Source organism: Capricornis sumatraensis, chromosome 10 (genome assembly GCF_032405125.1).
Source record: "Capricornis sumatraensis isolate serow.1 chromosome 10, serow.2, whole genome shotgun sequence".
Lineage (NCBI taxonomy): Eukaryota > Metazoa > Chordata > Mammalia > Artiodactyla > Bovidae > Capricornis > Capricornis sumatraensis.
Window position 1 is genome coordinate 77,028,267 of NC_091078.1, and position 18,671 is coordinate 77,046,937.

The window sequence follows — 18,671 nt, forward strand, 5'->3', positions numbered from 1 at the left end:
ATTGAAAAGTGTGTTAGTTGCTCAGTTGTGTCCCACTCTTTGCCATCCATGGACTGTGGCCCACCAGGATACTCCGTCCATGGGCTTCCCCAGGCAAGAATTTTTTTTTTTTTTTAATTTTAAAATCTTTAATTCTTACATGTGTTCCCAAACATGAACCCCCCTCCCATCTCCCTCCCCATAACATCTCTGTGGGTCATCCCCATGCACCAGCCCCAAGCATGCTGTATCCTGCGTCAGACATAGACTGGCGATTCAATTCTTACATGATAGTATACATGATAGAATGCCATTCTCCCAAATCATCCCACCCTCTCCCTCTCTCTCTGAGTCCAAAAGTCCGTTATACACAGCTGTGTCTTTTTTCCTGTCTTGCATACAGGGTCGTCATTGCCATCTTTCTAAATTCCATATATATGTGTTAGTATACTGTATTGGTGTTTTTCTTTCTGGCTTACTTCACTCTGTATAATCAGCTCCAGTTTCATCCATCTCATCAGAACTGATTCAAATGAATTCTTTTTAACGGCTGAGTAATACTCCATTGTGTACATGTACCACGGCTTTCTTATCCATTCATCTGCTGATGGACATCTAGGTTGTTTCCATGTCCTGGCTATTATAAACAGTGCTACGATGAACATTGGGGTACATGTGTCTCTTTCAATTCTGGTTTCCTCGGTGTGTATACCCAGCAGTGGGATTGCTGGGTCATACGGTAGTTCTATTTGCAATTTTTTAAGGAATCTCCACACTGTTCTCCATAGTGGCTGTACTAGTTTGCATTCCCACCAACAGTGTAGGAGGGTTCCCTTTTCTCCACACCCTCTCCAGAATTTATTGCTTGCAGATTTTTGGATCGCAGCCATTCTGACTGGTGTGAAGTGGTACCTCATTGTGGTTTTGATTTGCATTTCTCTGATAATGAGTGATGTTGAGCATCTTTTCATGTGTTTGTTAGCCATCCGTATGTCTTCTTTGGAGAAATGTCTATTTAGTTCTTTGGCCCATTTTTTGATTGGGTCATTTATTTTTCTGGAATTGAGCTGCATAAGTTGCTTGTATATTTTTGAGATTAGTTGTTTGTCAGTTGCTTCATTTGCTATTATTTTCTCCCATTCAGAAGGCTGTCTTTTCACCTTGCGTATATTTTCCTTTGTTGTGCAGAAGCTTTTAATTTTAATTAGATCCCATTTGTTTATTTTTGCTTTTATTTCCAGAATTCTGGGAGGTGGGTCATAGAGGATCCTGCTGTGATTTATGTCTGAGAGTGTTTTGCCTATATTCTCCTCTAGGAGTTTTATAGTTTCTGGTCTTACATTTAGATCTTTAATCCATTTTGAGTTTATTTTTGTGTGCGGTGTTAGAAAGTGATCTAGTTTCATTCTTTTACAAGTGGTTGACCAGTTTTCCCAGCACCACTTGTTAAAGAGATTGTCTTTACTCCATTGTATATTCTTGCCTCCTTTGTCAAAGATAAGGTGTCCATATGTGTGTGGATTTATCTCTGGGCTTTCTATTTTGTTCCATTGATCTATATGTCTGTCTTTGTGCCAGTACCATACTGTTTTGATGACTGTGGCTTTGTAGTAGAGCCTGAAGTCAGGCAAGTTGATTCCTCCAGTTCCATTCTTCTTTCTCAAGATTGCTTTGGCTATTCGAGGTTTTTTGTATTTCCATACAAATCTTGAAATTATTTGTTCTAGTTCTGTGAAAAATATGGCTGGTAGCTTGATAGGGATTGCATTGAATTTGTAAATTGCTTTGGGTAGTATACTCATTTTCACTATATTGATTCTTCCAACCCATGAACATGGTATATTTCTCCATCTATTAGTGTCCTCTTTGATTTCTTTCATCAGTGTTTTATAGTTTTCTATATATAGGTCTTTAGTTTCTTTGGGTAGATATATTCCTAAGTATTTTTTTATTCTTTTTGTTGCAATGGTGAATGGAATTGTTTCCTTAATTTCTTTTTCTACTTTCTCATTATTAGTGTATAGGAATGCAAGGGATTTCTGTGTGTTGATTTTATATCCTGCAACTTTACTATATTCATTGATGAGCTCTAGTAATTTTCTGGTGGAGTCTTTAGGGTTTTCCATGTAGAGGATCATGTCATCTGCAAACAGTGAGAGTTTTACTTCTTCTTTTCCAATTTGGATTCCTTTTATTTCTTTTTCTGCTCTGATTGCTGTGGCCAAAACTTCCAGAACTATGTTGAATAGTAGCGGTGAAAGTGGACACCCTTGTCTTGTTCCTGACTTTAGGGGAAATGCTTTCAATTTTTCACCATTAAGGATAATGTTTGCTGTGGGTTTGTCATATATAGCTTTTATTATGTTGAGGTATGTTCCTTCTATTCCTGCTTTCTGGAGAGTTTTTATCATAAATGGATGTTGAATTTTGTCAAAGGCCTTCTCTGCACCTATTGAGATAATCATATGGTTTTTATTTTTCAATTTGTTAATGTGGTGAATTACATTGATTGATTTGCGGATATTGAAGAATCCTTGCATCCCTGGGATAAAGCCCACTTGGTCATGGTGTATGATCTTTTTAATATGTTGTTGGATTCTGATTGCTAGAATTTTCCCCAGGCAAGAATTTTGAAATGGGTTGCCATTTCCTTTTCCAGGGGATCTTCCCAACCCAGGGATCGAACCTGGGTCTCCTGCATTGCAGGCAGATTCTTTACCATCTGAGCCACCAAGGAAGCTGCTCTGTGGCAACTTTGCATCAGATAATTCTATCAGAGTCATTTCTTCCAACAGCAGTTTCTCACTTTAAGTCTCTGTGTCACATTTTAATAATTCTCACAGTGCATGCTGTGCCAAGTCATGCTAGGTTGCCTCAGTCATGTCCAATGCTTTGCAGCCCCATGGATTGTAATCCACCAGGCTCCTCTGTCCATGGGATTCTCCAGGCAAGAATACTGGAGTGAGTTGCCATGCCCTCCTCCAGCGGATCTTCCAACCCAGGGATTGAACCTGAGTCTCACATTTCCTGTAGTGGCAGGCAGGTTCTTTACCTGGGTATTCTCACAGTATTTCAAACTTTTTCATTTTTACTGTATTCGTTATGAAAATCTGTGATCAGTGATCTTTGAGGTGACTATGACAAAAAGATTACAACTCACTGATGCTTAGCACTTTTGAGCAATGAAGTATTTTTAAGTAAGGTACTCACCTTGTGTTTTTAAACAAAATGCTGTTACACACTTAACAGACTATAGTATAATGTAAACAGAACTTTCAGATGCGCTGAGAAAGCAAAATATTCACATGACCTGCTTTACTGCAGTATTTGTTTCACTGTGGTCTTTTGCAACAGAACCAGCAAAATCTCTGAGGTGTGCCTTGGAATCCAGAATTAAGGGCACAGAAGATTAAACCTGACTGGTAGTTTTGCAAATGAAAAAACAGAGATGTACGTGTGAGATATTTAGAAGGAAGAACAAATAAGAACTGGTAAATAATGTGACGGAAGGACGTGCGTGTGTGTGTGTTTGGTGAGTGTGCTCAGTTGCTTAGTCATGTTCCACTCTTTGCAACCCCATGGGCCATAGCTCACCAGGTACCTCTCTCCATGGAATTTTCCAGGCAAGATTACTGGAGGGGTTGCCATTTCCTACTTCAGGGGATCTTCCCAACACAGGTATCAAACCCGCATCTCTTGCACCTCCTACGTTGGCAGGCAGATTCTTTACTACTGCACCAGGTGGAGGGATGGAGCAAATCAAAGAATACTTTTAAGTTTAAGAAATCAGCAAAAGGACAATACTTTGAAAAGAAATTAAATTGTGAATTCTTCAGGGATATCCAGGAATATCAAGTTCAAGGAGGGGAATGAAAGGCCAAGTAGAAAGAGACAAAACAATTGTAATAATTTGGCTGGTAAATCAAATAAAAACATCCAATAGTCAGCTGCATGTCTGAGAATGCAATTTGTGATGACTGTGGGTCTCTTGAGGACCAAGACTATTTGCTCTTAGTCTCTGAAATCCCAAGCATATCTAGGCACACAGTTCATCTGCCTGGCTGGCTGACTGCATAGAGATCTGGTAACCAATTGCACAAAGAAAATGAGTTGTGAGTATGAATTAAGACCAAGGAACAAAGCAAGGAACTAAAAGGACAAAGTTTGAGGAATATTGAAGGAATGGGAGGGGGAAAAGAAACCAGTAACAGAGATACGAAAGGTCTGTCAAAGAAGTGAACCCAGAAAGAGAAAGGGAAGTGGAAGGGAAGAAAAAAAAACAAGAATAGAATCAGAGGAGTGCCTGTGGGGTAGGGTGGGGGTAATGCTACTTATTCATAATTTGAATTCATATATATATATAGACATATAGATATAAACTCTGAAGATGCACCAATGCAAAAATTCTAAACTCACAATTAGTGAGCAAAAGTGAAAATCATTAAAATGTTTCCTTAAAAACTTCAAATAAATAAATTAATATCTCCTCTCACATTGATTCATCCATTGTTTGTGGGTACTCAATAAATGTTAATTGAACTAAATTAATAATATTTGCTCAGTGGTAATAAAAAATTAATTAACTGTCGGTCTTCTCTGTTACTCACATTTATTCCCACTGCTTCTGCAATTACTTCTAGCCCAAACAGAAATTTTCTATTTCCTTGACTTTTAGTATCCACTTTAATATTTTTCACCAACAATACAGGTGAACTTCTAATTTTTGTCTTAATTTTTGTGATCTTTTTCTGGTTGAAAAAAATTATTTTCTCTAAGTTAATGTCAAGAACTATGTATAACATCCCAAATATAGTTTCACAAATTCCTTATTTAATTCCAAAATAGTTTTCTCTGCAGAAGATGTGATACCACTTTTTATGTTTCTCCTTTTAGCTTATGTTACTTTGTAATACTTTGGGTACAAAGTCAAGTAACACCACAAAAGAAGGAATCTGGGGAAATTATTGTTAGCACTCCATCTACAAAAGACGGAAGATGTCAGTAACATTCACCCAAAATTGTGACTCATTTCAGATGTCAGAATTCTGGGTTGAACAGACTGGGTTCTGAAATGTGTGTTTGTCAGATGATTTTCTAATGAGTAACAGATAGTTCCCACTGGGGAATGGAAAAAAATAAAAATATAAACAGATATAGAATTAAAATAACTTTATGAATGGCAGCTTAACTTCTCTATAAAATTCTCTCAGTACAAGCCCAGTGTCTCCAAATGGTTGCTTAATGTAGCACACCACTTAGATTCAAAATGCTATACTTAAAAGTGTCGAGAAATTAAAAAGAGAATCATATACCACTTGGCTGTATACTGTATTCTCCGCATGTTCTTACATTCCAGTAACCTCTATCCAACTTTTTTTTGTTACTGAATTACTTTGTGCAAAGGCAATTTACATGATATGCTGCCTGACTACGTGTGATAATTTGCACTGATTGTCAATTAATTCTGTAAGTAAATAGATGCTGTAATCTCTATATTCATCAAGGTTTCATTATCTATCAGCTCTTCCTGAGGATAGAGCAGCTGTAACTAAACAGGCAAGATTCCCTAAATGTGCAAGAAGGTAGTCTTGCTTTGTAAAGACTGCTGAGGGAGGGGTATGTCTATAAAGTGATGTTATTTGCAAGGCTTGATTTTCAGTAGGTGACACATCAAAGGATTTAGAGTGAAAAGGGTTTTGCTGATGTGCAGTTCCAGTGGTGAGGAAGGAGAGAGAAAAGCTAAGAACAAATTGGAGGAAATATTGAATAATATAAAGAGACAGGGATAAGAACAACGTTTTTGGAATCCAAACGGCCTGGGTTCAAATCCCAGCTCTATCATTTACTAACAAGGAAGCCTCAGGCAACTTATCTAAATAAACTTTCTAAGCCTTGGCTTTACTCATTCATATGTTAACTTGGGGTACCAATTTATGCATTTCCCATGTATTCTGGAAGGCTGACAATAACTGCCTCCTAGTGTCTTTGTGATGCTTAAATAGGGTACATAGTGGTAACACAGAACATTTGACATAAAATGCATACAATTCTGTCGGGGGGGGGGGGTGGTGGGGGGCGCATGCACATTTAAGGCAGTGGTTTGATATTCAAAATGGGTGATTTTAACCCTTGGAGGAAATCTGGCAATATCCACAGACATTTTTGTTTATTGTATCCTGAGGCAATTGGTGTTACTGGCATTAAGTAGCGAGAGGACTGGGATGTTGCTAAATATTCCATAATTTCTCTGTGACAAAGAATTAAGTTAAGTGAAGTGAAGTCTCTCAGTCGTGTCCAACTCTTTGTGACACCATGGACTGTAGCCTACCAGGCTCTTCTGTCCATGGGATTTTCCAGGCAATAGTACTGGAGTGGATTGCCATTTCCTTCTCCAGTGGATCTTCCCGACCCAGGGATTGAACCCGGGTCTCGTGCATTGTAGACAGATGCTTTACTGTCTGAGCCACCCAGGAATCTGGCCCCAAATGTCAGTACTTCTCAGAGTACTGAAGGCATAATTTGAATGACTATTTGTGATTATAGGTGGTTAGTCGACACTCTGATATCCAAGTGAGAAAAATAAACTATTCTTTTTTATCATTATTATCATTATCTTAAATCCATGAACCTCTCCTGAGTTAGAATCCAAGAGTTTCTCAATCTGTTGAGCTAATTCTATCAATTCAACATTACATTGTTATTACTGTTATTCAGTTGCTAAGTTGTATCCAACTCTTTGCAACCCCATGCTGCTGCTGCTGCTGCTGCTGCTAAGTTGCTTCAGTCAAGTCCGACTCTGTGCAACCCCATAAAGGGCAGCCCACCAGGCTCCCCCATCCCTGGGATTCTCCAGGCAAGAACACTGGAGTGGGTTGTTGACATTTCCTTCTCCAATGCATGAAAGTGAAAAGTGAAAGTGAATTCGCTCAGTCGTGTCCAATTCTTAGCGCCAGGGACTGAAGCAAACCAGGTTTCCCTGTCCTTTACTATTTCCCCGAGTTTGCTCAAACTCATGTCCATTGAGTCTGCAATGCTATCCAACTAACTCATTCTCTGTCACTTCTCCTCTTGCCATCAGTTTTTCCCAGCATGACAGTCTTTTCCAGTGAACTGGCTCTTTGTATCAGGTGACCAAAGTATTGGAGCTTCAGTTTCAGTATTGATCCTTCCATGTATATTCAGAGTTGATTTCTTTTAGGATTGACTGGTTTGATCTCCTAGCTGTCTAAGAGACTCTCAAGAGTCCTCTCTAGCACCAGTTAGAAAGCATAAATTCTGCAGTGCTTAGCCTTCTTTTATGGTCCAACTCTCACACTCATATATGATTATTAGAAAAACCTTAGCTTTGACTATATGTAACTTTGTAGTCAAAATGATGTCTCTGGTTTTTAATATGCTGTCTAGGTTGACATTACATTAAATGCTATCAACAGCAGATGTTTTCCTGAACCCCTGTTTCTGCCAATCCCTTTTAAGCTGAATCAAACTTCATCCAAGAGATTTAAAGCGAAGAGCATAAGAGACAGAGAAAAAAATTAAGCACTGTTGAAAGTCAAGTCTATTTCGAGGCTCAGAAACAAACAAAAAAGGCTGAAGACAATTGTGTGTGCAATAGCGTCAGTTCTCACACCAGTTAGGAGCCTTTGGAGAACAACTCTTTTCATAATTAGCTTCTGAAAATCACTGATGTACCTATCAGTAGGCTGTTCTCTCCTTTTTCCACTCTCAAAAGCAGAAGGTCGCTATGGTAGTGGTTCCCAAACTTGTCTGCATGTTGGAATCTCCTGGGAAGTTTCCAAAATCTCTGAGGAACTGTAATCCAATCTGTTAAAGGGATAGAGGGGATGCCTGATCTTTAAAAGATTTCCAAGATGATTCTACTCTGTAGATAGGTCTAGGAACCCCTGTCCTAGCAGGTAGGATCAAGTAGAGATTTCCATCTGCTTCAAACTAAGAAGCAACTTCTGAAAGGACAATGACAATGGAGTTGGCAAGAAGATACTTCTTGCACAGAGCTGTCTAACCACAGTAAAATTAAACCAGGTTGCCAACTCTTTTATTGATTTCAGTCACTCAGTGAGCATTACTGAATTAGGGACTGGGCTAGCGACGGAAAAGGAAATCCTCCAGAAAGCATCTTCACTATCTCCCAACAGTGCCGCCCGATCCCCAGGACTGGTGCTTGTTTCAGTCAGGAGAAGTCCCTAGGAATCAGTCTGGATGTGGGTTTCACATCTGTTAACCCCTCTCTCCATCTCCAGATCCCTTCACTGGTGCAAGTAAGCTATACATTAACTGCACCACTACCCTGTCTGGTCTCTTTCTCTCGCCTGATTTTGTCGTATGCTTCTGTTGAACACTCCTCAACATTTTACTGCATTGCTAATGTGTTCGACATTTCTAAAAGCCAGTGACCAGACCTCTGTTGTTGTTGCGTTAGTCACTCGGTCATGTCTGACTCTCTGCGACCCCATGGACTGTAGCCACCAGGCTTCTCTGTCTATGGGATTCTCCAGGCAAGAATACTGGAGTGGATTGCTATTCCCTTCTCCAGGGGATCTTCCTGACCCAGGAATTGACCCTGGGTCTCCTGCATTGCAGGCAGATTTTTTGCTGTCTGAACCACCAGGGAAGCCCCAGTTAGGCAGCACTGAATTCTGAGGGCCCAGCCCAGTGCTGACAGCCTCAGTCATTATGTGGGAATCAGTAAACAAACATGGGAGTTGTGAAACACACAGAGCACCTAGGTCTTCTCAGGCTTCTCAGCCTTCCCTGTGCCTCTCCAAACCAGAATCTCAGTCAAAGAGCTTGCTAGACATTCCCTGCCTGCCAGGTTGTTATACGGAAATAAAAGCCTGTCCTCTGAGAAGCACACTCTCAAAGCCACAAAGATGACTATCACCTTTATAAGGACCTAACAAATGGCAAAGCAGAGAAAAGACTGGCAACCAAAGAGTCTTCAAGGGCAGACACAGAAATGAGCTTATAGGCTGGTTATGTGTGACCCCTTTTCTTATTCATGGAAGGAAACTGAGGTCTGTAAAGGCAAAGGAATGCAACAACTTGATTGAGATCATACACGATGTTAAACAGTACTGTCCAGCATTTAAAACTCCTTCTGTTGGCCAAAAAGTTCGTTCAGGTTTCTCCATGAGATGTTAGAGAAAAACCCAAATCAACTTTTTGGCTAACCCAATACTACTTCTGAGATCCACAACACATTATGACAATAAGCTGGCAACATTTTATGAGATTTTTGTTAATTCTAGTGAGTGAACGCCTTGCTTCTCCCACCCATTACTACAAAGACCACCGTGGAAATCACTGTTACAAATTACCATGAAATGTGAAAATTGCCATGTGCTTGAAATTTTATAATTATTGCACGTTTATTCTTACATATATTTTCATTCAAAATAATCCTATTCAATAATGTTGCATACTTTCAAATAATATTTTAATCTTGTAAAAGTCTAGAATGGGAATTTGTCTGCAAACATCCATTTTTGGATCCCTAGGTCATGTCGACTACAGCGGGTGTCTGTATGTGTGTTTTCTTTTTTCATCTAGATGGGCAACTCACAAATGAAAAGCAGGCAGACCAGAAAGCCATTAATGCTATCGTTATAAATTCAGTATCCGAATTCAATATCACAGATGGACCAGCCAAGGAAACCCCCAGTGAGAAAAAACTGTCAGAATCCAGCATATCACTGTCCTCCCTTGAAGAAAGCCAAACGAAATTTTCCTACCTCCAAACTGATACTTCAGTTCATCCGAGAGACACTGATGGTATGTTTCTCACAATCAACCCATCTCTAAATAAAGCTCCCCAACCCCCGGCCCCTGGAAAATCATCACATATGCTGTTAGGGGGAAAAAAAAGTCTTTATGAATATTAAACAGGAAGACTTTGATTTGAAAACTCTGGTGAATGACACATGTCAAGGTCACCTTGCAATTACGAAGTGCTTGGCAGGTTGTTTGCTCTCCAAGGTGGGAGTCTGAGGCAACGGGTTTTAAATAGCTCGACTGAGGTATAATCATCCTGGCTATGGAGCTATGAAGTAAATTTTTAAAATGGCCAATTTTTTTCTCTTCTTGGATCTGGAACTATTCAACCTTTGAGTCTAGACTGAGAGGAGAAGAAGGCAGAGTGGAATAGTATCAAAAAGTTGAAAGTGTAAAAATAGACTTCTTTAACTATAAGGATGCTGACATCAGCAGCCTGGGAAAAGGTTGGTTCCTCTGGTAAAACTGCCTCCTAGGCATTTGAATCAGCGCAAAGCTACACCAAACCATCTCGATGTATGACATAAGAGGCATGTTTCATTTGCAAAACCAATTTCACACTGAGCTGATGTTAAATGATCAGCATAGTCAAGTTCAAAGTAATGGACTTCAGACTAAGACATACGGAATTTTAGTCAGGCTAACTTTGCAGTGACCTTTACAGAAGATGCAAATCACTCAAAAGCTTTATAATATTCCATATTGATATTTGCATTTAAGGAAAACTCAAAGTTTCTCAAAGGAAAACATAACAGGGTATAGTTTCTGGTCTATATTTAAATTCATATTTGCCTTTCAAAATAAGACAAAAAATGAAATGAACTCTGTATAATAGGAACTTTGAAATCACATCAGTTTAATTCCTGACTCAATTTATTCACTGTATAAAACTGGATAAAGTTTTACCACCTATGAATCTCAGACTTCCAGTTATTTAATGGTGCTAGTAATGCACCATACAGTGTTTTGAAGATCAAATGAAATAGCATGGGTCAAACATCCAGGACAAAGTCTATTACATAATAGGTGTCTAATTTTTGCTTTTATTATGATTACGGTTTTAAAAAGTAAGGAAAAGATTTCTAATACATGTTATATATGATCATGTGAAAATGTTGTCATGGATGCTTTCGACCAGAAGCTACAGACAGGATCACCTGCAGTTGCCAGGTGATAATGCGAATAATGAAGCATGGAGGGAAACAATAGGCATTGGTGAGTATTATGGCAACGTAAAGAGCACTACCTCTACTCAGCTCCAACTAATTGCTGCCAGAAGGAAAAAGAGGTTCAGAGTTGCCAGACCTAGAATGTTACATGCAACGTCTCGATTTGTAAGTGTTGGCAACACTTATGATGTTGCCAACTTCCTTTATGAAGCCCCAGATACTCACAACAAGACATGGATTTTGGCTATCTTTGGCCTGTAGACTGTCAGATTATGACCTTGAGTCAAGATGATGTCCATATTTCTTGTTTTGTTAGAGCTTGATGCTAATCAAGAAAACAGGCAATACAACAACGTTCTCAGCATTTTGACAGTAAAGAATTTTGTCAAATCGGGTTACACAGCTCTTGTAATGATTCCAGAATCAGGAATTCCCATTATATGTACCCACACACACATGTACAACAGAACCACTCTGACCTATCTTATCAGGTATCTTGGCAGAATGAGAAGGCCAATGCAGTCAGCACGTTGCCTGAAATGAACCCTTGTATTCTCAGGGAAGATCCAAATGACTATTCTATTAAAATGGCAACCCTACCCTGATGCTGCATGTAGGAAAAAACTGTTCACTCTGCAAAAGAGCAAAGGAGATTCATGAAGACTGCTGAATTAGACTGTCTTGTTAAGGCCTGGACCAAGGCTACTGTGGTCCAGGAAATTCCAATATTAAGCTAACAGCCTAGGTAATAGTTTATTCTTCATTTCCCTAGCTGTGAAAAAAAAAAAAACCTCCCTACCAAGGTAAGCACTTTTGGTATCTGGTTAAAAGACAGCAAAACATCCAGACAAGGGCCCACAAACAGTGTGAAGAAACCCTTATTATCCTAGAGAGCAAACATCGAGGAACTAAAAGAGTTAAATCAGATTCACTTCATTTTAGGAAATTTTGATAGTAATTAATTTAAGGATGTAAGGATGCAGAAATTGAGAGCTGGGGTCATTGTTCATACTGAGATAAATACAGAAATATCTTTCAGGAACAGCAGGGGAAACAGAAGGGAAAAGAGAAGATTGCATCCACTTTCATGTAGTTTGTGGTTAATTTATTTTCAAATATATAAATGAGTGCATAGGAATGGATGCTTAATTGCTAATATCTATTATTTATATACATTGCCCCCACTTAAAACAAGGATGGAGAAGCCTCACACATGCAGATTTTGTAAAATGCGCTACATCCATTAGCACAGTTCATGGTGTGTGCTCTGATGGGAATTTAAGAAGGATCTTTACTGCACATCACACACTATGTGCTGCGACATTATTATTAAATCATGGCTCATCCGGCGTGGTCCCATTCCTGAAGAAAAGGGGAGAAGTCCAGAGCACTATCTGTGCTTCTGCTTCTATGTTCTAACTGTAAAAGCATCCCAGTGGATGATAAAACCAGGATATACATGCTATGAGAAAACAGGCTCCTTAAAAAGAATCTGAGAATATACCTAATGGATGTATAATTTTGAATCTGAGGTGTCTCATCCAAGTGGAAGAGGAAAATCATAAATATAAGACACCTCAAAAGAATAGTCTTAATTACACCATGGACTACTGAATAAAATGATTACATTTTCTACACTGTAAATTTCATACAATTAAATGCAATAGTGTCACCTTATAAAATGTTTCAATTTTATAATTATTTCAGTTCATTTGCTCAGAAAAAAACATAAGCACAAATTTACTAAGTATCACCCAAATCTAGTCATTCTAGTTCTAAAGAACTAACTTCAACGTTAGTTGTGCTTGTCTGAACTTAAATAGATCTTGACATATTTAAGTAGCTATTAAAATTGATAAAATCAGGGATGATACCCCAGCTAGAGAAAGGCAGTCACACTTTATCTATTTCCATTCTGCATTACAGACTTTTTTGAAGAACTTAATGTTGGGGGAGTGGGAACCAATTTTTATACTTTTGAACCAAAAACTTCCAGTAACTAGTTGGAGCCACCATGTCATGAATCTTGTTATTAATGCCAAGTTCTCTCAGCGACCATTAACCATAATGTACCAGAATATGGCGTTTGGAGGAGGTTCATCTTGTCTTTTGCTTTGTTTTTGTTTTTAATTTTGTTTTGGGAGAAGAGGATAGGATTTTTTTTTATCTGTATTTTTAAAATTCATGTTCTTGCCACTTTTGAAAATGATTCCCAAGGATGCAGGAGGTATGCTTCTGGAGTTGAGAAGTGTGGCAGGGACCACAGAGGGCAGCTACAGCCACCTCTGGTTCCGCCTTCCTCTTGATTCCAGACATGGTGGTGGCAAGAACAACGACAGCTAGAAGGGCAAACTCAGAGATGACCGGACCGTGAATGAGGGCCTGACCTCAGGCACACTGGTGGAAATTCCTTCGCACTGTTACCTTCTCCATTATAACTAAATATGATCTTTTCTAAAGAGGCAGATTCTGCCTCTCTTTTCCCGCCATACTTATTGTTTGCCCGTGTGGTACAGCATGTGGTATCCTAAGTTCCCTGACCAGGGATCAAACCTGCGCCCCCTGCACTGGAAGTGCAGAATCTTAACAACATCCCTGCCTCTTTAAATTTGAAGTATGCTTGATTTCCAGTACTGTGTTAGCTTCAAGTATATAGCATAGTGATTCAGTGTTTTGCAGATTATACTCTGCTGCTGCTGCTGCTAAGTCACTTCAGTCGTGTCCGACTCTGTGCGACCCCACAGACAGCAGCCCACCAGGCTCCCCCGTCCCTGGGATTCTCCAGGCAAGAACACTGGAGTAGGTTGCCATTTCCTTCTCCAAAGCATGAAAGTGAAAAGTGAAAGTGAAGTCGCTCAGTCGTATCCGACTCTTAGCGACCCCATGAATTGCAGCCTACCAGGCTCCTCCGTCCATGGGATTTTCCAGGCAAGAGTACTACTATAGGTTATTACAAAATAACAGGTGTAATTTCCTGTGCTGCACAGTATATCCTTGTTGTTTACCTATTTTATATACTGTAGTTTGAATCTGTGAAGCCCATACCCCTAATTTGCCCCCCTTTCTATCTCCCCTTTAGCAACCACATTAAGATATGGTGTACCTATACAATGGAATACTGCTGCTGCTGCTGCTACGTCACTTCAGTCGTGTCCGACTCTGAGTGACCCCATAGATGGCAGCCCACCAGGCTCCCCCGTCCCTGAGATTCTCCAGGCAAGAACACTGGAGTGGGTTGCCATTTCCTTACTCAATCATAAAAAAGAATGAAATACTGGCACTTGCAACAACTTAGATGGAACTACAGAATATTATGCTTAGTGAAGTAAGTCAGGCAGAGAAAGACAAACTTTATATGTGGAACCTAAAAGTAACACAAATGAATGTATATACAAAACAGAAACAGATTCTCCCCCTTAAATAGCCAATATTCTAATTACATTTGGAATGGTCCAGAGGCTGCAGTAGTCCTTCAGGATCATAAGAGCATCACTTAGCACTTCACAGTCTTCACATCCTCCATGCACCCTAGGGCTGAAAGTAAAGAGGAAATAAAAGCACCCTGAGAGGGTTTTTGTCATGGCTTCTTGCTCAAAGGCAAATACCACATTCGGCTGAATGGCTTGAAGGTCTCAGATCTCCTTTAACTCAGGTTTAAGGAAGGAAGAAGTGAGAAATGAGATGGGTATCCTGACCGCAACATGCAGAGCCTATGCCGTGATGTCACGTAGTTCAAAAGGAATTTAATACGTAAGGAATGTGTTGCAAAGGTATAAAGAGAGCTGAAAAGCCAAGTGACGAAATTAGCAATAATCGGAAAGCTCTGCCACCTCTTCTTTTGGTCCCTCCTAGTCACCAATAAATCATCAGTACGGACATTAGCTCCTTAGCCACTAGTAACTATTAGTAGACTGAACAGAAGTAAGCAGTACGAGCAGAAGCCACAGATAGAAGGGCATTTGGAAAAAGATAAAACCAAAGAGAAGATTCAAAGCAGAGAGCTTTGTAGCCTGAGGTAAGGATTTAGGACCTGATTCTAAAGGGAGTGTGAGATGTTCTAATTTATGATTTTAAATATCAAAGGGGCTAATGAATTGGAGGTGGGCTCATGTGGAAGCAGTGTCCTGGACTGGAGGCTGTTTCCATGGACCTGATAGTGGCTACAGCTAAGACAGTTGACAGAGGCTGACAAATTTCAAATAGGACTCTGCAAGGGAATCAGCGAAACTCAGGAGAGAGTTGGTTGGAGAGGGTATGATGAGGAAAAGAAAAATGACAGGAATGAGGTGTAGCTTTGAGGCAATTCATATGTGCGTTCAGGAGCCATTCACAAGATAAAATTAGGGAAGAGACAGGTTTGTGGAATGTGGGAAAGAGGGAGCTCCATGATGCAATGTGGCCTTGCTAAGTGAGAGATGTTCTGAACACAGTGCAGAAGAGATGAGACGCAGGTAGCTGGATGGATGCTGGGCACGATGTCATGATGTTTTAGATGGGCCAAAAGGAATGCTAATGATAGGCTATGGAACATCAAGTTTAGGCAAAGGAAAATATACCCATTCAGGAGAATGGAAAGTCCAATTCTCTTTTCAAACAGTTGAGACTTTTCCCCTGAACTGCTTACGTTACTTTTTTGCAAACAAAAATGGACCATATGCAAAACAGTTTCCCCTGATCATGCAGAATTATTTAATAACGTCTTTTAGGAACTGTGTGGAACACACTTGAAAGTGGGGGAAAAAATCTGTTTTCAATTCATTAATGTTGCCGTGTTTTTCTGGGCTAGAGGCTCTGCCTTTTATAACCAAATAAAAAGGACTGACTTATAAACAGAAAAAGAATAATGGGCTCTATTCTCAAGTGCAAGATAGAGATAAGGAAGGAAACAAATGCCAGCTTGACCAAAGGATTAGGTCAATATACATATGGTACAATATATATATATAATATTATACATAAAGTCTATGGTACATCAGAAGCAGAGACCTCCAGGGTCTGACAACTTGAGGAGATGTTGGCAAGACGATTCAAACCAAACATTTGTATACCCACAGGAAATTACAAGGCCATTTCACAAACAGGTTTTCACACTCTGATAGGAAATACCAGCTCCCATCCCCAGAGGACACACTGCACCCAACCTGACTTATTTCTAAGCCAAACTTTCAGTCTTGTAATACTTACAAATGACAGGATCTGGTGGGTAAATTATTTTTATATGGTCACAGACCTGAGTAAGTCTCTGATTCTTCATTCTAAGAGATCAGGGAGCATTTGCTTGGAATATTTTCTCCTGAGAGCCTCTTCTTTGCCAGGGGCTGCTAGAGCAGCAGTCTTGGCATTAAAAAAAGTGATGAGGCTTTACGCCCAAGATCTTTGACCACCAACACGCCCTCTTCAGAAACGCATGCTGAGAATAGTCTATGAACGGCACTCACTCACTTCTGAATTTTTGTGGGTGATTTGTAGTGACTTATGAGCTATGAGTGAGTTGGCCACATGCTAGAAGCTGGCTCTGAGGGAATAAAAATACACCCTGTCTGGCACAGAGATGAGTACACACACCATAGACGTATTATGAAATAGGCCACCTAAACTATAAATACTGAGTAATGGCCACAGCACCTGCAACAATATATAGCAATTAAAGTGGTCATAAAAGTTATGGCATGGTTCTTTACCACTCTGTCTTACTGGGAAGAAAGAATCAGAGGGTGAGAGGCTAGGGAGAGGGCAGGAGGGACTGAGGGATGAAGGGAGATTTTTGTTTACCTGTATGCAGAACTCATTTTAGCCCTTTATATATATATATATACTTTTTTTTAAATAAATTGGAATGACTTTATTTAAAATAGTTGTTCCCTTTCAGAGAATTTCCACATTCTCCCTTCTCTTAAACACTAAGCAGTGTTGTACAACAGAACAGCAGTTCTATTAGGAATAACAGAAAAAAGTTTTCCGGAAGACATTCTGAAGTCAATGGATAGGGACCTAAAAACACTTAGACAGCACTGGCAGATGATGCAGAAAGCAGAATTTGCAGGCTTGTGTAGTCAGTCAACTGAAGTCTGAAAACCAAAGATTACTAACATTCTTAATGGAGGAAAAATAGATTATAAAAGTCTAATAATGTTAATTGATTGATAAGCCCATTAGGAGAGGGGAATTTTCCCCAGTTCACACTAAAATGTTACTTTCAACCATCAGCAGTCTTCAGTATACTGATTTCAATTAATTAGATGATATATCACATGAACACTTACCTACCCTTTTTAAAAACCCTTACATGTTTTTGAGACTTTCTTAACTAAAAAAAAAAAAAAAAAAGGAGGAGGGAGGGAGGGAGGGAGGATGAAGAAAGAAAAGGAAAGAAGTTATAGTTTTAACAAAAGAACTGCTGCATCTAACTAATTCCCTTTATAGAAACAAACAAACAAAAAATAATCCATAACCCATCACAGCTGCTTGGCTAGAATTACCAATTACCTTCGATGCCTTAGAGATACTTTTCATATTTTTACCAGTCTGCATAGCAAATTTCTAAAACAGTTTGTTTTACACAGGATTGATAAGATTTATACCATTTTAGGTGTATATGATGATGTATTTCATTTAACTATATAAAATCAAGGCTTTACATAACTGGAGGAAAAATGAGACAGGGCTTAAATATAATATGCTACCACAAACAACCATGATTATTTAAAAAGTAATTTATGTTAGGTTTTGAAATGTGCTTTTCACTGGCACTGAATATGGGTGTGGCAGATTTACTGGAATCCACATCAAACAAATAAAAGAGCCTTGTGACGAGAAGCCAGAAATGTGGATGGTCTCTCCTTGTCCCCAAATCTAATTGCTCCTGAAAGCTCCCAGCACTTGAGGAGGACTTGCTGTTTTTCAGACCACTGCAAGGTTTCAAGAGAGGTAGCTAATTGGGCAGCTTCCCAGCACCTCTATACATAATGTAAATATAGGAGTTTAGAAAAGGGACAGCACTTCAAATAACCAGATTATGTGGAATCAATAGGAAATGCTCAGGAAGTTAATAAAGCAATTACTTAAGTAGAGTGAGTACTGGACAGGGGTGGGAGCAGTTGAGAAAAGAACGGTGTTCATCACCCCCAATACGGATAAATAAGAGTCGGCTATAAAGTTATCAAGCACACCACTGCACATGCTTGCCCTGCATCTGCGTCCCCAGATGAGCCACATATAATTGTCCTTCTTTCTTCTTTCACCAGAGGACTGCGCCTCCCTTATCCTCACCTGCCTGTTCTGCCAGTTTCTGGATTGTCTCCTGATGCTCCCGGACACGTGTGAAACGGTGTGTATCAATGTTTGCTGCCCCTCCCACAGGTACCATCACACCTCAGATGAAAGCCACTACTCCCGGAATGACTGCAACTGCAACTGTGACATTGACTGCAGCCTTTTTGAATCTTGTCACGAGACCAGTGAGTGTCTGGAGTTGGCCATGGAGATTTCAGAAATTTGTTATCGTTAGTGCAACAAAGGAACCCCGTTCAGGCAGACCTTTTGGCCCTCAGGGGAAACTTCATGACAATGAGCCTGTGATTTTCCTGTGCTGAAATGTAAGGAACTGTACACACCATTTTATTCTGCACCTGTCTGGGAAAAAGCTAGTATTGTCAACCCAATGGTCTTGTTCCAAATTTCCCCACCGCATGGCTCGCTGAAAAATCAGATCTTGATCACATGTGATGAACA

General features: G+C 39.6%; 1 protein-coding gene across 2 annotated transcripts in view; it reads left to right on the forward strand.

Annotated features, from left to right (window-relative positions):
• MDFIC2 (MyoD family inhibitor domain containing 2) overlaps window positions 1-18,447 on the forward strand; it is a 113,888-nt gene extending 95,441 nt beyond the window's left edge. For both annotated transcript variants that reach the window (XM_068981636.1, XM_068981637.1), the window contains 2 exons: window positions 9,550-9,771; window positions 18,185-18,447. In XM_068981636.1, coding sequence (XP_068837737.1) covers window positions 9,550-9,771; window positions 18,185-18,447 — 485 coding nt within the window. The remainder of the gene's footprint in view (window positions 1-9,549; window positions 9,772-18,184) is intronic.
• The last annotated feature ends 224 nt before the right edge of the window (window positions 18,448-18,671 follow it).